This window comes from Canis lupus, chromosome 17 (assembly GCF_011100685.1).
Source record: "Canis lupus familiaris isolate Mischka breed German Shepherd chromosome 17, alternate assembly UU_Cfam_GSD_1.0, whole genome shotgun sequence".
NCBI lineage: Eukaryota > Metazoa > Chordata > Mammalia > Carnivora > Canidae > Canis > Canis lupus.
Window position 1 is genome coordinate 40,568,119 of NC_049238.1, and position 22,809 is coordinate 40,590,927.

The following is a 22,809-nucleotide window of genomic DNA, read 5'->3' on the forward strand; positions in this document are numbered from 1 at the left end:
ATGCAATCCTATTTTAATTTGAAAGTTAATTTAACCCCCCAAAAGCCATTGTTACTTTCCTTTTATTGTGTAAAAATATTTCTCTAATTGATTTCTGTTAGGGAATAATTTTCTTATATTTACCGCTACAGAAACAATTTATTACTTTCTGCTCTCTACGTCTTTCTCAAAGAAAAGTTCAAAACTCTCTCAACTCCTTAATCTTTGCTCATACTTACTAAAAATTTAAAGGGTAACACACCAGTTGGTAAAATAAATTAAAATGGATTCTAAAAGTCTTTTACAAGGTCTAAGACATCTGCTGTCTGAGGGAACAGTTCCTTGAACTATATCACACAAACTATTCAAAACACACTTGCGATCATGACACTTGTGCTTGAGCTATTTAAACACATACCTGGGTGTCTGTGAAGAGAAAGACCATATTCCTGTCATCTACACCAGCCAGTTTGTACAACTTCCTGAGGTCTTCATGAAAACTGTCATAATTATATCCCCGGCTCAGTTCAATTTGTAAACATTTATAACCACATATGTGAGCTGCAAGTCTTGTAAGAGATTGTTTTCCTGTTCCTCCTACTCCAACGAGTAAGGCGTTGCCTCTTTCCTGACGGATCATGCGGGCAATCCTGCAGGCAGCAAAGTATAGAAAGTTTTATTTTTAGGTAACCTAATGTGGAAGGCTGGTGGCCAGTGGAGCATCATCCCTGAGCAAGAGGCCACAGGGAAGAGCAGGGTATCTCTGAAGTTCATGGCTGGGAGAAAAGAACTGCTGAGCTTTCATTATATCCATCTCTCCTATTTCCCGTAGACTGTTGGCCTTGGTCATGCAAGTGTAGAGTAAAAGAAAATCTCTTCTTTCTCCAAAGTATGAAGGATTTTGTCAGAACCTTGCCTGATTTAAGTCACTACTTATATTAGCCATTATATTGGCAAACCCAGGGCTTCATTTACAAGGCACAGCAAGCAGAAATACCACTGAGCCTAGGAAACTGGTTAAATTAGGAGAGGAGAGCTCAATGGAAATAATCTGAAATGAATTTAAGATATTGACATTTTAGAAAACTTTTGGTTCATGCTAACAACAAGAATATAAAAAGCATTGCAGTTATGATCCTAGAATGAACACTCAGGATCTGAGTTTAGCAAGAGTTGAATGGAGATGGAAAATCTGATGACCAAGTTGAAAACTTCAGTGGGAGATGGGCTTGCAAATAGGAAAATCAGAAATTGAAATGGGTGGAAAATTGAACGGGTAAAGTAGGGGACAAACTCAGGTATTTTGCCCAGAATGCAGAGAAAAAAAGATAATGATATTAAAGTGACAAGAGAAAAAATGGAAATAAGGAAAACAAATGTAGGAGAAACAAGAGGCCATGCAATGGGAACTGCAGGAGAGACAGGAGGGGACATTTGATGAAAGAGTAGAACTCCCCCATCCCCCCGTTGCACCAAAGTTCAACCCATAGATGAAGCCACTGATGTTCAGGAAAGAAAACCAGAGAGAAGTGGCAAAGCACCAAATATTTTCTAGGACATATATAAATATAAAATAAAATATGTGTGTATGCATACATATATACATATGTAACACAGAAATCTGTATTTTAGCCATAAGTGAAAAGCCTGTAAGCATTTAAAAGGAAGACAGATCACTCTCAAAGGGATAAATACTTTTAGGTTGGCCTCAGGCAGTTATCTTGTAAGATGACATTCCAGAAGACAATGTTAGAGAGGGAAAGCCATCATGTTACTGCTTAGAGCATAATAAGCCATCTAAACCTTCCTCTGGGAAACAAAGGGTAATGGAAGGGGTGGCGGCCAGGGGGATGGAGTGACTGGGTGACGGGCACTGAGGAGGGCACTTGATGGAATGGGCACTGGGTATTATACTATATGTTGGCAAATCGAACATACATACGTACGTACGTACGTACGTAAATAAATAAATAAATAAATAAGTAAGTCTTCCTAAAAGATTCCTTGAAGATACATAAAGAAATATGGATAAAGTAAAAAAACAAAAACAAAACAAAACAAAAAACAAAAAACAACAACAACAAAAAAAAACAAGGAGGGGAAAGGACTATCAGTATAAAAGTGAGCAGTATGAGTCAAGTCCACACTGTTGCTAAGATGATAAAAAGATAATAAAAAGATGTCAGTAAGTTCTTCTTAAAAGAAGATACAAAATATAATTTCTTTTTTAAAATTATCATTGTCATGTATCTAAAATCTCAGACTAGGTTATCAGACACTAGGAAATCATGGGAGAATTATAAAGGCATATTTAACTTTTCTAACAGGAAATTTGTGTATCTACCTTAGTTTTATTCATAATGTTGCTAATAATTGGCAATGATCAGGTTCAAATATTTGAAAATGGCAATGGCTGGCTTTAGTATTTTTTTATTATTTTATTTATTTATTTATTTATTTATTTATTTATTTATTTATTTTTAGTATTTTTTTAATGATGAAAGTAAAACAGTCATTGTAACTGATGGGAGAAAACCACTGCTAAGCCTTTGACACTTGTAACCTCCATCAGGAGGGCTTGGATACTGTCTTGTTCTCTATGCAAACAGTGCACAGCACATAGTAGGGGCTTCATCAATATTTGTTAAATGAATTTGTGTGGATTGACTTGTATGTGTGTAAACATACAAGTGTATGGCATAAATGTGGCTGTTAAAGCCATGTCTTAAAATACTATTTAATTATATAGGTTTGTGGAGGCAAATGTAATATAAGTGTTTAATGGCATACTGTTTAATATTAATACAACTTTGTAAAAGTCTATATATACTTATAAATATATTTGAAAGAACCATGCAATTTTAACAATGATTGTCTCTGGGTGAGGAGGTGAAATTATAGATGCTTTTCTAAATTCTATAATAAGTGTGTTTATCATATAATCAGAAAAATAATCACTATTTTTTCTAAAGAAAACAAAGTACTGCAGTCCCCCCTTCTTATGGGGTATACATTCTAAGACCCCAGTGGATATGGATAGTAACAAATCCTACGTTTCCTATATATATATATATATATATATATATATATATATATATACATGTATATACATATACATCTATATATATCTATGATAAATTGTAATTTATGATTTAGTCATAGTAAGAGATTAACAGCAATAATAATAAAGTAGATATTTTTGACCACCTGATTCCTATCTAATCCTTATCCATTTCTCTTCTAAACTTTCATCTTCTAGCTTCACTTTTCCTAGCAGTTTTCAGGGCTCCAACAACCCAGGTGGAGGCTTGAAGGAGTCTGTTATTTAAGAGGTGTTAAAAATGGGGCTCTCCAACCTGCCCTAGGCCCATTACCGCAATAAGAACACCTGCCTCTGGTTACCAGTGGAGCATGTATCACTCTGGCTGGTAACTTTCCTTGTCTACCCATAATCTGGTCTTGGAAAGGAATTCCCATTAACTTAATGATGGTCTATCAGAATATGGCCAATGTCACTCAGTTGTCCAGATTGTTCAGGTTGTCAACACAACTTGTCCTGAATTCATTCTTCCTCCTCTCTTGGAGGAGGAGCTGAGAGCAGGAGCACAGAGAACAGGAGCAGCAGGTAGCAGCTGCAGTGTGGCCGGCAGGACCGCCGACTTGTGCACTAGCAGGTGGGATTCCCTCCCCAGCCCTGGGCTACCGGCTCCAGGGCCCACCCCTTCCCAGTTGCAGCCCCTCCATGCTCCTGGCTCCCTAGGTACCAGTGCACAGGTGCTGACCCTGGGGTTGGCAGACAGTGTTGAATTGCTGCCATTTGAGGGTCCTCGGATGTGCACGCTGTGGAAGGTATGAGCCACTGGGTGGGCATGGGCACAGGCAAAGATCATAGGGCTGCCTGCTGGTCCATCAGGGCCACACCAAGCTCCACTAGGGCAGCTTCAAGGGGAAGGGGGTGCAGATGGGCCATGGAATGGGATTGGGGAGGATCAGAGGAGGCCAGGAGCGGGCTGTGTGCAGGGGACAGCAGCTTGAGAGGGCTGAGGTGCCACTTATGCCAGGTGGCAGCGTCTGCAGTATGTGAAGTGGGTGGTATCTGCTCCATCCTCCAAGTGGGACTGTGAGCACCAGTTTTTTTTGGTGTGTGTGTTGGTGGGGTGAGGGCGGGGGGATGGGGAAGGTGGATGGTTAAGTATTGCTGTTCCTGGCACAGGGTTTTGTAACTGAGCCTCCCTCTGAAGAGGCTGTTGCTGTTCTTGGCCCAGCTAGCTAACCATCTAGAGATATGAAGATGAAATTGTTGCAGCCTGCTCTGCAAGGGGTGAAGGAAGCAGATACTGTCTGGGCCGGCAGGTGGGGCAGGACTGGGGAGAGTGTCCCTGCCCACAGAGCCATTCTTGGAGCCAGCTGGACAGCTAGATCTGTGGCAAGAGCAAGGGTGTCAGTGAAGAAAAAAAGGAGAGGTGGGGAGGGGTGACAAGGTGGAGAGCCTCAGAGATTGAGGAGGTGTGCCATGGGAGAGGGGAGAGGTGGGCAGTTGGAGCAGGTGCAGGTGGAGAAGGCTGAGGTGGAGGGGACAGGGCAAAGGTGGAGAGGGTACATGAGGAGGGAGGAGGGCTGCAGGTGGAGTGGGTCTAGGTCAAGAGGGGAGAGGGCATGCGGGGAGGGTGGAGATTTGCATGGGAAACTAAAAGCAGCTTCTCTCCCTTTGTTTCTTCCACACTTCTCTGCTGCTCTGATTCCAGCTACCTGTGTGCATTTCTCCCAAATGACTGGGGTTTGGAATTGGGAATTCCAGAAGTGTGAGCCACTGTTGTCTTTTACAGATTGCAAGTCAAGAGGTGGGCAAATAGCTGGGTGAGAGGGAGGAGAAAGCAGTCAGTTCCAGAGCCCTCTCTAGCCCAGCCCAAACTTTGCTCTAGCGATCACAGCTGCTGAGGATGTGGCCTCCATCTGCACAGACCCCAGGGAGTTGAGCCATAGGGTGGGGGGGGGGGGGGGAGCTGCATGAGATTTTTCCCATCATCACTCACCCAGTTGCTACTTGGCCTCTACATCTTCCTGTTGTATAAGATTGTGCATGGTGACCAGCCAGTGGCCAGCAGTGATAGTGATGATGATAATGATGACAATGAGGAGCTGCTGGCCACTGCCCTACCTTAAGAGGTGCAACTTCACTCTTCCCAAGCTCTATGTGGCCCGCAGGAGGCAGGGTTACCTTCCCACCATCATAATCTAGAGCAACTCCAATATGCCTTGGACAGTAGGACAGGATTTGGAGAGGCTCAGGGCTAGTCCCTAAATTCACCCCTGCTGAAGACAGCTGCAAAGTCCAGAATCCTTCCTCATGGCTGAAGTTGAGAAGTTCTCTTCTCACCACTGACTCTCTTGCCACCCCTGCCAGGCAGAATTTTGGCCATATTTCATTTTCCTGAGACCACTCCTCCAACTCTTCATTCTTGTTTCTATATCCAGTGGAGCTATAGCCTTCAGTGGTACCCATTAATCCACTAAGATAGCTAGTGCCAAACATACCCCTGGCTCCACCCCAGTACTTCATTGATGCTTCTTCCTCTGCTTCCCACCATAGTTTATCCACTTTCACTTCCAAGTATATCTTTGACCATGCTGGTATTTGTTCATCCACAAGCCAGTGAGTATCATGTTCTTCCCATTCAGAGACACTGAGAGGTAGCCATTGGCCGTCTGGGAATTCAGGGTGATCCTCATGGTTATATACTCCAGATCCCTCCTCAGTTTTCCATTGAATCCTGAGTCCTTTCTCTAAAGAATAAAGTTTATCTGAAACTCTTCTGCCCACTTTTTGATTTCAGCACTGATAGACTTTTCTATCCAGAACTTCTTCCAGTGTATCTGCTTATTATGTCACTTGGGTCCTGCAAAAGCCCAAGTTCTGGCTGCTGAGGCTTTTTTTTCCAACTCATAAATATGGGTTTGAAATTGGATGAATTCCTCAGAGCCCTTGGTGACATGGCTGTTCCTGCCTTTGGCAAGCTCTTGCTCAGTCCCTTCCAGTTAACTCCAATAGGTACTGCTCCAATAGGTACTTTCTCTCAAGAACTGGTAGCCCTGTTCAAACACTGACACAATGTCCTGCCTATGCTACAATTTTGTCTGCAGGGCCTGAATCTCATCTTCTCCTGTGGACTGATAATTCTGGATTATATTTCTTCAGAATCTTCAGATGGTTTAAAATTTTACCCTGATGGGGATCCCTGGGTGGCTCAGCAGTTTAGTGCCTGCCTTCCAGGGCATGTTCCTGGAGACCCGGGATCAAGTCCCACGTCGAGCTCCCTGCATGGGGCCTGCTTCTCCCTCTGCCTGCATCTCTGCCTCTCTCTATCTCTGTCTCTCATGAAGAAATAAATAAAATTAAAAAAAAAGAAAAAAAATAAAATTTTACCCTGATGAGTCTGTGCATCCTTCTCCAGGAGAACAGCAGTATGATGCCTATGCTGTGGGGACTCCCAACACATAACACAAAATATTTGTTGGTCATCCTTGCAGTAATAGTGGAACTATCCCAAATGTACCTCACACAGCTTCTTGCATTTTGCTCAAGTGGTCCGTCGTCTTTGGGTTGTCTCTCCTCATCTACCTTCATCCTCTAGATGTTTTCCACTAGGCTGGCCATCTGCCACACATGGCAAATATTTTCTTTCTTAAAGACAATCTTACAAAGAGAATAATGCAATGGCTTCTTAGTAGATTCACTAGGAAGACCTGAATGATGCAGTGGTAGCAGAAGACATAACCACAGTTGATGGCTATGGGGTCTCTCAAGTAGTTGAGGCAGATAGAGCACAGCACCTCACCCTCCAGCTCTCTCAGAGGGGAGGCAGCAGCCATGATAGCTGTGCCCAGACCTGGACAGAGTCCTTCTCAAGGCAAGCAATTACTTTCTCTAGCAAAAGTTAATCCCGGACATGAATAGGACATTGCTCCAAATGTATCTGTTGCTTTCTCCGAATGTTGACATCCTGCGACAACCTGTATCATTGACTCAGATGTTTATGTTCAAAACTTTAGGTCTCACAGAGCCAGAATGGAGAATTATTGTCAGGTAGGGATGAGTGGGCACCTCTTGACCTATGGCTTGCACTCCTGCTTCAGGTTCCCCAGCTGGGACCCTTACCCGGTGTCTCTCAGAGTGCCTCTTCTCTGAAATTCAGACACTTTTACAAGTCATCTAAATTGAAGTAACCAACTTCTAGAGATCTTAAAAGCTGTGACTTAGCAAACATTGATTAAATAGTCCTCATGCATTATTATCTTTGGTGACAGAGGACAGACAGGCTATGCAGTGTGAGCAAAGAACAGGAAGTCCACATTGAAAAGTGCTCTTCCAGGACAAAGCAGACTCTTAGGTCATTATTCAGGATCTTCTCAAATAGCAATTAAACTTTCCAATTTGTCTCCTTTAGCTTTGCACCTTCTCCTGCCCCCTCAGGCCAGTCTGCTCTTTCCTAGCCTTGACCTCCTAGATAGCACAGCTTTGTCTAGAACAGGGTCACCAAACAAAGGCATGTAGGCCAAACCCCGCCCCTTTACTGTTTTGTTTTTAATTTTTATGGCCTATGAGCTAAGAGTGGTTTTTCAGTTTTTAAATGGCTAACAAAAAAAAAAAAAAAATCAAAAGAAGAATAACATTTTGATATGTGAAAATCACTGGGTATTCTAATAAATAAATAAAGTCTTATTGGAACACAGTCAAACTCATTCATTCATTTATTGAAGGTGGCTGCTTTTGTTGTTTCAGCAGCAGAATTGAGTAGTTTGTGACAAGGACTGTATGACCTACAGAGTTTAAAATATTTATCACCTGGCCCTTTATAAAAGAAGTTTGTTGGCTCCTTTCCCAGGATCCTTTGCCAACTCCTCCCCTGAAGTGAGCAAATAGATGATTCAGGCACCATTTCCACTCTTATGTCTCTATCACAGTGCACATCTAACAGAAGACACATTGGATCATCTGTTTATTTCTCTTCAGTCCCTCAGGTAGGTATAAAATTGGGAGGTAAAGGTATATGTAATAATGTTTTGCTACTGTTTTCCATAAAGTATTCTACAGTGGATGAAATATTGACTATTATAAAAATCTTGCACTTTATATGTTACACTTTCTTTGTTTCATGTATAGTACAGTAATTTGATTATTTTCATCTTAGATTATTGGAAACAAGTAAATTGTCCATTCTGCTTCCTGGTGTTATTCTTCTTTCTGTCAACTTACATATCAATAGATAGAAAAGAAATCCTCCAAGGTTACATTTTCTCTACAGTAGTAAGCAAGAGACAGCTGTCCTAATTAGTGGCTTACATTTTCATAGAATTCTGTTTTACCATCCTTGAAGTGCAGTGACAACTTTGGGCATATGTAATGGGTGGAAACAGTCTGAAGCAAATTGCCCTCTGAAAACACAGGCTCTAAAGTAAAAACACAATTTTTTTTCTGAGTTGAGAAGGCCTTTATCCACTTACCCTATGGCAAAAAAAAAAAAAGTCTAAAATGTCACCAACAAATGGAAATGTAATATTTACTAAATTACTGAATATTTAGTAATTGTCCCATAACTCATGTTCATAATGAAGCCCTTCCTAGAGCTACTCAGCAGTAGGTATTTGAAAGCTCTTACAAGTAGAAATTTGTTTACTCTAATTCCTAACTCTTGGTCCTTTTTAGAAAAAGATGTCTACATTCACACAGCAGCCCTCTGTGTATCTGAAAACCAAATCTCCTCCATTCTACCAATGGCTTTTAATTTCCTCCTGTAATATTTTAAGCAATCCTTGAGTAGCCTAGTGATTCTCTTTCACAAAAGTCAGAAAGATTATAAATAAAATTAAGCTGACTTTGCCTGTCGTCTGATCTGTTCTCCACGAAGTTCCTCAGACCAGAGTACTGCCATTATTTTTTTCTTTGCAGGCTTAAGGCCTGTGTGAACTATAGGATAAATGCTGTTAGGAAGTAGTGTGCGGGTATGTTGGCAGGGGGATAGGTGAGAAGAAAGTGGTATCTCAACAACCCAGTGACAAACTGTTGTGTAACACTGGGGTTGTGACAAATTATTGAATTAGAGTTAATTAAACAGCAGAAGTATAGGAAAGATAAAAGACTTGATTGCTTATGGTTTATAGAAAAAAAGTCCTGAGGATTTAACTGTCAAACTTAACATGATGCCACACTAAAACATAGTTGACAAAGGAAAAAAACAAAGTCATTGAATTCTTGCCATGGTAGCAAACCATGGGAAATCCTGTCCTTAAACACACTTCACACTGTAGATTGCACAGAATACTATATCAAGTATGGATATCACATTTTTAAGTGGAATGTGGAGAAATTCTCAAGTGTTCAGTATGTTGAGGCTGGAAATAATCCCTAACAGGAAATAGTGGAAGCTCTGGGTTACATCCTCCCAGAGAATATAAAGCTAAGAGGAGCCTGGTCATGATTTTCAAATATTTTGAGGGCTGTAATGAAAAAAGTGGATCCATTTGGGGTGGAGGCACCTGCTGCAAGTACTAGATGAGATTCTCAGTAGGCCTCAGTAAGCCTATGACCTATTAGCTTTAAGGGGACTTTGGACAATTCAGCTAATCTCTCTGTGATACACAGTATTGTCCAAACATGGCTGCAGTACTATTTCTGGTCCTACTTGCTCTTTGATCCTGTCAAGAGATGGAGTCTCTGACCCTTTCGTGTGAACTGGATGGGCCTGTGTCACTCCTTTGGTTAACAGAGTATAGTAGAAGTAATGCTATGTGACTAGTCATGAGAGGCCATTTGGCTTCGTGGCTTTCAGGGCACAGGCCTTTGGAGCCCAGATCCATGGGAGAATCCCAGACACTGATGCTGTCGTGCTAGAGAGACAGAGGCAGAGATGTGCCACATGCTCCAGGTCTGACTTTACACTGCATTGAGACCCCAAGATAGAACCACTGGGAACCATGAGATCATGAAATAATGTAGCTACTAAGGGTGGCAGCTTATATAGCAACAGACCACTGGAACATTCTCTGAGCCATACTTGTAGAGAGATTAGGATATTGAGTCATAGAGAGGTATTATCACAGTTAAATGAGATACTCCATGTCATGGTTTTATATTCACACTGAATGCCATTATTGCCACTACTTCACAGGATGGGACAGATACCAGATGTCACAGGGAGCAGATTTGGCATCATCCTTGAAGTGTCATTTAAATACTTGGAGTTGTCCAACAGTATACAAGTGCACTTTAAAAAGTGGTGCATCATATGATTTTTCCCTCATATGTGGAATTTAATAAACGAACAAAGAAAAAAAGGGAGGAAAAAACCCAGACTCTTAACTATAGAGAACAAATTGATGTGTGTGTGTGTGTGTGTGTGTGTGTGTGTGAGGTGAAACAGGTGAAGGGGATTAAGAGTGTGTTTGTCATGATGAGTACTGAGTAATATACAGAATTGCTGAATCACTGCATTGTATACCCAAAACTAATACAACACTGTATGTTAATTATACTGGAACAAAAAAATTTTTAAAAGCGCTATATGCTTCAAGGACTACAGATATTCAGGCTAGATACCTATTTATCAGGGATGGCCCTCAAAGGAAACTTGCAATAGGTAAGAGACTTATAAGCAGATGGAATCTATATTCCTTGGATTTCACTCATTTTGCTATAATCTTGAACCCCTTCTTTAGGCATGTATGTAATCAACCTTATTATATTGTACATGTATCTCTGTAAACTACCTTAGATCCTTTCTTTTGTAATAAGTCAGGGCATTTTAAACAAACAAAAACAATCTATTAATATTTAGCACAAATAACCCCTGGGATTCCACAGAAAGTTCATGCCACTTATATTTAAAATATATAAAAGGGGCGCCTGTGTGGCTCACTCAGTTAAGTGTCTGACTCTTGATTTTGGCCCAGGTCATGATCTCAGGATCTTGAGTTCAAGTCCTCCATCAGGCTCCACACTGGGGGTGGAGCCTGCTTAAAATTCTCTCATCAATCAGAGAAAGAAAATTATCATATGGTTTTACTCATATGTGGAATAAAAAAAACGTGAAAGAGACCCTAAGGGAAGGGAGGAAACTGAATGGGGAAAAGTTAGAGACAAATCATGAGAGACTCTTAACTCTGAGAAACAAATAAAGGGTTATGGAAGGGGAGGGGGGCGGATGGGGTAACTGGGTGACGGACACTAAGGGGAACACTTGATGGGATGAGCACTGGGTGTTATATGTTGGCAAATTGAATTTAAATTTAAAAAAAGAGATTCTCTCCCTCTCCCTCTGTCCCTCCGACCCCTGCTTTCTCTCCCCCTCTCATCCCCTTTCTAAAATATATATATATATATATATATATATAAACATATAATATATATGATAACTTTTACGTTATAGCAAGATTTGCTCATAGACCTTTGTCCGTATTGCAATCTATTTAAAGACTTCTGCATGACTTAATTCTTAGCTTTTAATACAAAATAAATTAGATCAGTGCATTAGTGCACCTAATAGTACTATACCTTGAAACATGTTCTATAGCATCCTGGAAGAAGACCAACTTTACTTCCTTGGGATTTATAAGGTTATAATCATCAAGATAGTCCTCTAGAACATTTGCGATTTTCTCCATATCAGGCATGTCATCATAAATCCGATCCATCTTATCTGCTCCAAACTATAAGATGATTTAGGGGAGAGGGACCAAGTTAGTTAGATCAGTTATGATACAGAAATATACACAATATTCATGACTGTAGGAGGGAACATCATTTTATCCATTATGTAATCATTTGCATACATATTATATATATAATACCTATTATACAAATATTTATTCTTATATACATACATTTATATAGCTAATATAGCTATTATATATACATAATATATAGCTATTCTTGCTATTATATTAAAACCAAGGAAATGGGGCTAAGCAACTCAGATTTTCATGGATAACTGAAAATCCATTTCATTTAACTTCAAATGGAACATTGGAGTTTCAATGATCTTTGCTATAAAATTCACAAGGGAGCTCAGAAATAGGTTTCCAGTTTCTCAGTGTTCTTACTTTGGTTTTGTACTTTTGCTCTCAGGCTGGTGACATCAGAGAAGCTAAATGGGCTGAAAGTTATGCATGCCAGATTGTTATGAATATAAACAATCATTCCAGAACTACATGTAGTTTTTACACAGCTGTCATCTGATTAAATAAATCATTGAGAATGAAATTTTGGGTAAACTCAATTTGGGAATTGAGTTCCTGTTTGAGGTCCTGTGTGGACCTGTCCATGAGGTCTTTTCTTTGCTGTAGCAACTGCCCAGGGGGCATTTTCATTTGGAGCCATTGACTAAAATACTTATATGTAATGCAAGAAAGATCCGATTGTTCTTTTCTCTTTACTTTATTCCCCTATTTGATGATTATAGCAGTAGAAACACATGGGAAATATAATCACTACCTGGAAACAAACCTTGGACTTCATTTTTAATAATACATTTAAATAGATATATTGCATATAAATAAATTATCTTTTTTATTTGTCAGGGTTATCATGGTGATGAGGTAATTGCATACATGCAATATAAAGACAGCTTCATTCTTTTGTCTAACCAGTGCTGATTGAGCTATACCTAGCTCTGAGTAGGAAGCTGGGGATTTAGGGCAAGCAGAACAGACACAGCCCCTGCCCTCTTGGGGATACTAGGAATGTTGTACCCAAACAAGAGTCAACTTGGTAAAACAACATTCATCAGCATAGGTAGGGGGGTTAGATGGAAGACTTATTCAAGGCAGTTCTAGAAGGTAAAATTAGAGCCGGTAGGTACATGTTATTGGAGGTACAAATCGAGGAGCATAATGTAAGAAAAAATTTGCTACTGATGAGAGCTACCCTGAAATGAGGAGGGCAGCACTGCTACCTAATTAGCTGCTGGAAGCATGTGAGCACACGCTGAACAGCTATACAGAATACAGCAAGGGGGACGCTAGTCCTGGGTTGAGAAATTAAACCTGCTTCTTTCCATATAAAAAATCTGATGGGTATCTGATTCAGACTGTTACCAAAATGAATGTGACTAGATCAGAAGTTAGAATCTGTTTCTCTAAAGGGCTAGATAATAAGTATTTTAGGTTTTGCAGGTCATATAGTCTTTATTGCAAGTACTCCACTCTTTTTTTTTTTTTAAGATTTTAAAAAAATTTTTAAAAAATTTTTTTAGCCATTTATGAGAGACCCAGAGAGAGAGATAGGCAGAGACATAGGCAGAGGGAGAAACAGGCTCTATGCAAGGAGCCTGATGTGGGGACTCCAACCCTGGGACCCCAGGAACACGACCTGAGCCAAAGGCAGACGCTCAACCACTGAGCCACCCAGGCGCCCCTCTGCTTTGTCTCGTAATATGAAAGCAACCACATGAAAAACAGTACCTGGTCAAATGGGTTTGGCTGTGTTTCCATAGAATTTTATTTACAACAATGGGCAATGGGATAGATATGGCCTGGGGGCCATAGTTTGCCAACCCTTGGTCTATATCTTTAATCTTCAGAGATGTAAAGTTCTTGTTAAATATGAAATTGAAGTGTAAAATAGTAAATGCTTTATTTATCTTCAAATGTAGTCAATTCAACATACTTGCCTTAATAAAGTCTCCAAAGATGATGGGTCTAGTCAAAAAATATTCCAGGCCAATTGCAATTCCAAAATGTTTGTCTATTCAAAAAACAAAATCAATTTTTAATATATGATAAGCTTGAATGTAGTATTTCAATAAGATATACAGAATAATATCAGCTGTTACTTTACGTAGAAGGCTTAACTAGTAAATGAAAGTGAGAGAAAGACATGTTAACAGCACACCATTTTAGTTTGGTTGATAATCTCCTGGATTTAAGATTAAGAATGTTTAATATTAATAAATATTTTATTAAATAATAGATATTGAATATACATTTAATAAATAAGGCATACTTTAGAGATATCCTGGCTTCTTAGCAGACAAAATGCTGGTTCTCCTACTTTCCCTTTTCTACTTAAAATTCTATACTGAACTTAAAATATTAACTCTTCCTGAATTTTAATAAAATTATTTCCCTAATATTTCATATATGTCTATATATTTGAATCATCGAAGAGAAAAACTTTTACCCATGAATGAACTAAAATTTATTTTGCTTTACTTTATCTAAGCTCATTTTAATTTTTCTTTGTAGAAATCAAATTGCTTTTATAGGCCCCCGCCCCCCCAACCAAAGAAAGAAAAAGAACAGGTATTATGCTGAGTGAAGTAAGTCAACCGGAGAAGGACAATCATTATATGGTTTCACTCATATGGGGAATATAAAAAAATTGTGAAAGGGATTATAGGGGAAAGGAGAGAAAATGAGTGGGAAAAATCAGAGAGGGTGACAAAACATGAGAGACTCCTAACTCTGGAAAAAGAACAAGGGGTAGTGGAAGGGGAGGTGGGCAGGGGGATGGGGTGACTGGGTGACGGGCACTGGGGGGCACTGGATGGGATGTTCTACTATATGTTGGCAAATCGAGCTTCAATAAAAAATATACATAAAAAAGAACAGGTAAATAATAATTGATATTTACTGGCCATTTCTGTCAAAATAGTATGGAAATAGTGCTTATCTTCATTATTTATCAACCGGTCATGGAAAACTCTTTGGCATTCATGGCAAAAGAGTCTAAATATCTGTATTTCTTCTCTTATTGTTCCTGAATCGCACTGGAGGATACCTGTTTTTTTAAGAAAAGGAAAAAAGGAAACGTCTACATTTGTGAAATATCTAGTAACAGTTGAACTAGAAAATCCTTAAGTCCAGCTTTATCCCCACACTACCCCAAATGGCTGCTTCCCCACTAGGGTGCTAGTGGGGAAGCACCCCATCCCCCTGCCTCAGGGCTCTCTGCTGGCAGGGACTTTTTCATTCCTGTGTTTTAGGTTACCTGTCATCTCCTTGGAGAGGCCTTCCCTGACTCCTCCTGTCAGTGACTCTCATGGCTTTCTCATCTTCCCATATATAACTTGCCACAATCTCCGGGGACATATTTATTAGCTAGCCTGCTGCCCCTAGATGCTTGGGGCAATTATTATACATTTTTTAAATAGGTTAATTCCCATCATGATGGTTGGGAAGCCACCAGAATGCACATCGATGCTTGTAAGTCAGTCCTTGTGATTTTAGATTCTGGGCTCTTGTATATGAGATATTTTAAAATAAACTCAAGTATACACTCATAGAATAACAGTGATCTCACTTTTTGAAAGTAAAACTGGACACATTATCTGGAAAAACCCTTTTTCTTGTTTTGTGATATTTCTTTAACTGAAGAGGTGAAGTGGTCAGACTTCACACTACAGGCCATGTTCATCTCATTATTACACTGGGTTGCCACATGTTAAGTGAGGAGTGCTACATCTCTTTAATATACAAACATGCTTCTAGTAACTCCCCTCACCCCCACCTCTGACCTTTACACTGTTTTCAAAACTCCAATTCCCTCTCTCATTCTTTTCCAAGGTTCAGTCCTCACCAAATGCCCTTGGTCCTTCTGGCTTCTACTCCAAGTTACTCTGATTACTCTTTGTATGGATATAAATTATAACGGTCAACACAGTTCTAGTAATACCAAGTTACAGCAAAAGCAGTTATGGATAGCAGTCCTTGAAGTGTTCATTCTCTCTGGGGACCCTTCACTTCTCACAGCACAGTGCAGACGGGCATAGGGAGAATATTTACTCTACATATAGGTGTACATGGCAGACAAGATGAACCATACAACATAAGCGCAAAATCCTTGAGTAGGCTGAAGGGGAGGGAATTCAGTGTCTGAGGGGGTATTGGCACATGATCAGACCAGGGCCAACTTAACCACTACGGGGAAGGAAGGCAGATGCAGGTGGTCTGGGAGATTTGGAAGATGAGGTACTTCTGGTTTGATTTCTTTTCTTTTTTTTTTTTTTTCAGTGAAATAAGAAGACACATTATCAGCTGGAAGCAAGAAATGGAAGGAGGTGCTGGTGGTCTGAGGGAAGCTATGACGTCCTTAGACTAAGGTGGGGGTGGAGGGTGACTTGAATAGGGGACATGTAATGGGATTTCCAGGCGGGGCACAGAGACTCGTGTACATACAATTCTACCTAGAGATTGGGGATGAATGGAAATGAAAGGAGTTTGCAGGTCAGAGAATGAGAGTTCCATACATTACCTTGTACACATTTGGATAAATCTCTCAAGTTAAAGACATAGTGAGATTTGGCCGGTGTTGGCAGAAGGTCAACACTCAATCTGTTATAAATCTCAACTGCGGCTTCTACAATGTTTGGTGCGGTTTGCTTTACAGCTGGTGGGAAGTCACTGAGGAAGCCATTTAAGATGGCCTAGAACAAGAAACATAATATGAAAAAGGGTTAGATTTTTTTAAAATAAATTTATTTTTTATTGGTGTTCAATTTGTCAACATACAGAATAACACCCAGTGCTCATCCTGTCAAGTGCCCACCTCAGTGCCTGCCACCCAGTCACCCCCACCCCCGCCCACCTCCCCTTCCACCACCCCTAGTTCATTTCCCAGAGTTAGGAGTCTTTATGTTCTGTCTCCCTTTCTGATATTTCCCATTTATTTTTTCTCCTTTCCCCTTTATTCCCTTTCACTATTTTTTATATTCCCCAAATGAATGAATGAATGAGACCATATGTTTGTCCTTCTCTGATTGACTTACTTCACTCAGCATAATACCCTCCAGTTCCATCCATGTTGAAGCAAATGGTGGGTATTTGTCATTTCTAATGGCTGAGTAATATTCCATTGTATGCATAAACCACATATTCTTTATCCATTCATCTTTTGATGGACACTGAGGCTCCTTCCACAGTTTGGCTATTGTGGACATTGCTGCTAGAAACATCGGGGTGCAGGTGTCCCGGCGTTTCATTGCATTTGCATCTTTGGGGTAAATCCCCAGCAGTGCAATTGCTGGGTCGTAGGGCAGAACTATTTTTAACTCTTTGAGGAACCTCCACACAGTTTTCCAGAGTGGCTGCACCAGTTCACATTCCCACCAACAGTGCAAGAGGGTTCTCCTTTCTCCACATCCTCTCCAACATTTGTGGTTTCCTGCCTTGTTAATTTTCCCCATTCTCACTGGTGTGAGGTGGTATCTCATTGTGGTTTTGATTTGTATTTCCCTGATGGCAAGTGATGCAGAGCATTTTCTCATATGCATGTTGGCCATGTCTATGTCTTCCTCTGTGAGGTTTCTGTTCATGTCTTTTGCCCATTTCATGATTGGATTGTTTGTTTCTTTGGTGTTGAGTTTAATAAGTTCTTTATAGATCTTGGAAACTAGCCCTTTATCTGATACGTCATTTGCAAATATCTTCTCCCATTCTGTAGGTTGTCTGAGTTTTGTTGACTGTATCCTTTGCTGTGCAAAAGCTTCTTATCTTGATGAAGTCCCAATAGTTCATTTTTGCTTTTGTTTCTCTTGCCTTCGTGGATGTATCTTGCAAGAAGTTACCGTGGCCTAGTTCAAAAAGGGTGTTGCCTGTGTTCTCCTCTAGGATTTTGAAGGAATCTTGTCTCACATTTAGATCTTTCATCCATTTTGAGTTTATCTTTGTGCATGGTGCAAGAGAATGGTCTAGTTTCATTCTTCTGCATGTGGATGTCCAATTTTCCCAGCACCATTTATTGAAGAGACTGTCTTTTTTCCAGTGGATGGTCAAAGCCTCCACCCCAAGATTGCTAGAACTCATACAGCAATTTGGCAGTGTGGCAGGATGCAAAATCAATGCCCAGAAATCAGTGGCATTTCTATACACTAACAATGACACTGAAGAAAGAGCAATTAAGGAGTCAATCCCATTTACAATTGCACCCAAAAGCATAAGATACCTTGGAATAAACCTAACCAAGGAGGTAAAGGATCTATACCCTAAAAACTATAGAACACTTCTGAAAGGAATTGAGGAAGACACAAAGAGATGGAAAAATACTCCATGCTCATGGATTGGCAGAATTAATATTGTGAAAATGTCAATGTTACCCAGGGCAATTTACACATTTAATGCAATCCCTATCAAAATGGGATTTCTTCACAGAGAGTTGGAACAAATTATTTTAAGATTTGTGTGGAATCAGAAAAGACCCAGAATAGCCAGGGGAATATTATAAAAGAAAACCAGAGCTGGGGGCATCACAATGCCAGATTTCAGGTTGTACTACAAAGTTGTGGTCATCAAGACAATGTGGTACTGGCACAAAAACAGACACATAGATCAATGGAACAGAAGAGAGAATCCAGAAGTGGACCCTCAACTTTATGGTCAACTAATATTCGACAAAGGAGGAAAGACTATCCACTGGGTTAGATTTTTTTAACACCAAAAATTTATCTTTCAAATACTTCAGATCTGATTATGCTTTTTCTAATAATAATCAGCTGAATTCCTATGCGAGGACATATGGGTGATAAAACTCTGCCATTCACTTCAGAATATGTCCCTGAGAATAGGCTCACTCCTGTCTTCTGTAACTGGTGATGCTTGAGCAGCATTTGTTTCTGACCAGTGATCTGACCCAACTTGCTCTCCACCTAATTTAGATTTCTGCTCCCTGTGGGTTCAGAGGTCATTGTGAGGTGCCTAAACTTATGTGGAAATGAGCTGAGGGCCTCTCTCGGGTATTTATGGGTACATGACCAAAGGTTCCATAGATTTCATTCTCATGTATGTTTAAGGTACAACTCCATCAAAACTACAACACACCCCTCTTGAGCTTCCCGGTCTCAGCATTGGGCCCCACCCCATGCTTGGATCAGGAACTTGCAAGTTTCCTTTGATGGCTTCCCTTATCTGTCCCCCACAGCCTAGCTTGAACGTAGTCTTGAACCTCTCTGCTTCCCCGACATCATCCCATTCCAGCCCGGGGTCTTTCATCTGGGCTTCTTCAGCCCCTCCTTCTCCTATTGGCCTTGCCATTTCCACTCCTGTCTCCCTTTGGTTACCTTCAGTCAGGAAGATCAGGCTCTGCCCTCACCTGTGAGTCAAGACTTACCTGCCTGGCTCTTCACTTTGCCTCTTCCCCATTGCTCACTGTGACCCAGCCACACAGGCTCTTTCCTTCTCCTCAAGGTCTCTGCATGGCTACTCCCCCCAACCCTTCCAGTCCCCACCTCCCCACACCCCGTCCCCCTGCCTTAGGGCTCTCTGCTGGCAGGGACTTCTTTATTCCTGTGTTTTAGGTTACCTGTCATCTCCTTGGAGAGGCCTTCCCTGATTTCTCCTGTCAGTGACTCTCATGGCTTTCTCATCTTCCCATATATAACTTGCCACAATCTCTGAGGACATATATATTAGCTAGCCTGCTGCCCCTAGATGCTTGGGGCAATTATTATAGATTTTTTAAATAGGTAAATTCCCATCACGATGGTTGGGAAGCCACCAGAATGCACATTGATGCTTGTAAGTCAGTCCTTGTGACTTTAGATTTTGGGCTGTCGTATATGATATTTTAAAATAAACTCAAGTATTTACTTCAACGAGCCTCCTCATTGAACATTAGTTTTAGCAGCTTATGAGGACTATCTTTTGAGCTACCCACCCCCCACCCCCGGGCCCCCAACATATGTTTAACATTCTCCATAGGGCCCACATTTTGAGTAGGACCATCTCAATATATATAAAATAAAAATTTTACTATACATATTATATATATCCTATACATAAAAAAATCAAAATTCTAGTCTGTTTATTCTTTATCACAAAAATATAAAAATAGTTATATAAATGTAACTAAATTAGTTTTATATATTTAGTATTAATATAATACATATTAGTTCAGTTATCTGCTTATTACCTATCTCCATGGCCGAAGCTCCATGACGACAAAGATGACATCTGATTTGTTTAAATGTAGTACCAGGGGGATCCCTGAATGGCTCAGCAGTTTAGCACCTGCCTTCGGCCCAGGGTGTGATCCTGGAGTCCCAGGATCGAGTCCCACATTGGGCTCCCTGCATGGAGCCTGCCTCTCCCTCTGCCTGTGTCTCTGCTTCTCTCTCAGTGTCTCTCATGAATAAATAAATAAAAATCTTAAAAAAAATGTAGTACCAATGTCTATCACCTGGTAGATGCTCCTAAATATTTCTTTAATAAATGAAATTAAGGGCTATTCAACTGATATTCATAAATTAAAATTAGCATGTCATTCTAGAGTTTACTGAGGACCACAGCTTGGTCTTCTATTCAAAGATCTGGCTTACATGACATATTTGACAACTTTGAAAAGCTTCTACTAAGAATATGCACACATGAGAGAGCCAGAATTCCCAAAGTTTGGGAGAAGGATGCTTTGGTATGAGGACACTATTAATATTTCGTGGAGTTGATCATTGTTTTTAATTACTGATGTTATATCTTTCTAATTAGAAATTATATCTAATTTAATGACATTATCAATTTAATTGGTTCTGTGCTATTTAGCTTACCTTTAGAATGTATAGTGATATACATTTTTGGTATATACATTTTCAATAAGTAAACACTAAGACATGTATGTGGCTCAAAGGTGAGTTACCCATAACCACACATAATCCAAAACATGGCAAATTCTGACCTGTCTTTAGTTATGTGCTCCCTGCATATATGTGCTGTTTAGCTAACTTGCAACAGACTCTCAAAGAGTCTTTCTCAAAGAAAGTGCAGTGATAGTACTGATTGTTTTAGAAATAGATGGTTAAAAACATTATGTACCTCCTGCAAACACACTGTACATTTACCATTTAGACTCAGAGGCTTCTTTTAGATGGTAGCAATAAATTAGTTACTTCATGTTGCTAATGACAAGTTTAACATATTGATTTGTTTTTCTTCAGTTCTTGCTGGTCCCCCCAAGTTCTTTCCCCTTGTATAGTGACCAAGCACAGGGAAAGTGGGCCATGAACTCTTGAGTACTGCTTGGATGGGTTGTGATGGAAAGTAGAGTTTGGAATCCATAGGTCTAGAGCAAATTCTTCTCTTCTATAGGGAAAATATCCTGTCTGTGAGGAGTATATGCTTCCCCACCTGAATCTAGTTCAACCCAGTGACCCTGGGATCTCTCTCAGTTTTGGTGCTTTTCATTTCCTTTTCTACCTACATTTAGCACAAGTGTTAAATAGTAGTCTGTAAGTTACAGTTGGAAGAGGCAGCTCCTATTTTCAGCTGGGATGTGCTTGCTGGATGATGTCCCTATGGATGACACAGTTCCTGTGGAGAAGCCTGAGGGTAAGGAATCATTTCATTTCCAGGAGCCCAGACTCCATATTTTCCTTCCCACCAAGAGAGCACTGTGGAACGATTAGGAATGACATTCTTGTTGGGATAGCCTTGAGTTTGCTTTCATTTATTAAAATATGAAGTAATTAGTAAATTCAGCATTTTTATCATCAGGCATAGGTTACTTGGGACATACCTCACTGCTGATCACATCACAAAGTGTGTCATGATAGAATGGTTGGGAGTCACTCATCTCAAACTTCAAATTATACACAATAGATCTCAACAAAATGTGAGGGGGTTCAAAGAAATTCTTCTTATGCCTGTGTTTTCCCTGTTACCCACTTCATGTTTTGTTCTGCACTTTGTTATAGGAGATACACTCCCACTCTTTCATGTTCTAAATTATTCTATAAGACAAAAGTTTGAAAAACAGAAGTTTTTCAAAATGTGGTGATTCTTATGTCATTTTGGCATTAGCTCCTAAACAACTTACTGAAACTACCTTAAATTCATTAAAAATAATTTCCCATGGGTATAAGCTATTTCAGTATGAAAACCACTTTTCATGTACTAAAAGGTTGTGTATGTGATGGCTCTGTTCCTTTTTCTCCTCTGAGAGGTCCCGTTGGAAGGAGAGGCCAATGCTGGTGAATGCAGAGGCTCACTTAATGCCAGTGTCACTGCCCCTCTTTGGCTCCTCAGTGATTTATCATCAAAGTCAGCTTCTCTAAACCAGTCACCTATCTGTCTGATTCTACCTGTGTGCCCACATCACCATTTCTTGCCCCCGTGACTGCATTTGACTGTTCCCAGGATCTGTTCCTCCCTGTCAATTCTTGTCTCCCAAGACAGCTCGCAATCTTCTCTATAAGCATTTTCTGGTTGGTTATGGTATGCTCACTCTAGTTGTGCTGCTTCATGTTCTCTTGTCATTCTACTTAAAGTAATGTTGCATCTTTATTGAACACTTCTGCTAAGCATTTATTTATAGGGTAGGCACAATTATTTTTCCCATTTAAGGAAGTGGCCCCTTAGGGAAATGTGTACAGGTAGAAGAATTTGGGTGGTTGTTTTTGTTGGAGGTAGTGGTGGCAGTGAGGCAATGAATTCTAGGTTAGCTGTGTTTTGCTTGAGCTTGCTGGCATATCAGGAGCTGTGTTTGGTGGGTGGTGGGGCACACAAGACCTGGTGGTCAGGTATGAGAGGAACAGAGAGGGGGTCTGGGTAGTAGACAGCATCTGCTGAATGCCAAGAGTCAAGGGTCCAGGATAAAGTCTTTGGCAGTCTTTCTGCATCCCTAAAACTATCTCTGAGACCACAAACACAGAAGGCAATGATGCAAATGCCTGTTGTGTAAGGGACAGGCAGGGCTAGATAGGGAGAGATAGGTAGGGGGCCATGGAATCAGGCTCACAAAACAAAGTCCCAAAAAAGCTGAGATGTAAAGAAACCAGAGATAAGGGAATAGACCAGCCCACCTGGCCCTGGATATTAGGAAGTATTTTTCTTTGGCAGCTACAATGTAATCAC

The 22,809-nt window shown here is 40.3% G+C and overlaps 1 protein-coding gene and 1 long non-coding RNA gene across 3 annotated transcripts in view; one reads left to right on the top strand and one right to left on the bottom strand.

The window, feature by feature from the left end:
- DNAH6 (dynein axonemal heavy chain 6) overlaps positions 1-22,809 on the bottom strand; it is a 234,851-nt gene that overhangs the window by 87,912 nt on the left and 124,130 nt on the right. The window contains exons 44-48 of the mRNA XM_038561598.1: positions 16,226-16,397; positions 14,606-14,752; positions 13,644-13,717; positions 11,528-11,682; positions 398-629 (exon numbers count right to left, since the gene is read on the bottom strand). Of these exons, the coding sequence (XP_038417526.1) occupies positions 398-629; positions 11,528-11,682; positions 13,644-13,717; positions 14,606-14,752; positions 16,226-16,397 (780 nt within the window). The remainder of the gene's footprint in view (positions 1-397; positions 630-11,527; positions 11,683-13,643; positions 13,718-14,605; positions 14,753-16,225; positions 16,398-22,809) is intronic.
- Positions 1-22,809, top strand: part of LOC119869757 — a 51,490-nt gene that overhangs the window by 26,502 nt on the left and 2,179 nt on the right. Inside the window, exons 4-5 of one of the 2 annotated variants that reach the window (XR_005372488.1) lie at positions 7,942-7,998; positions 15,985-16,073. This is a non-coding gene — a long non-coding RNA (uncharacterized LOC119869757). Of the gene's footprint in view, positions 1-7,715; positions 7,999-15,984; positions 16,074-22,809 lie in introns of those variants that run through there. The other variant, XR_005372487.1, reaches the window with a different exon arrangement.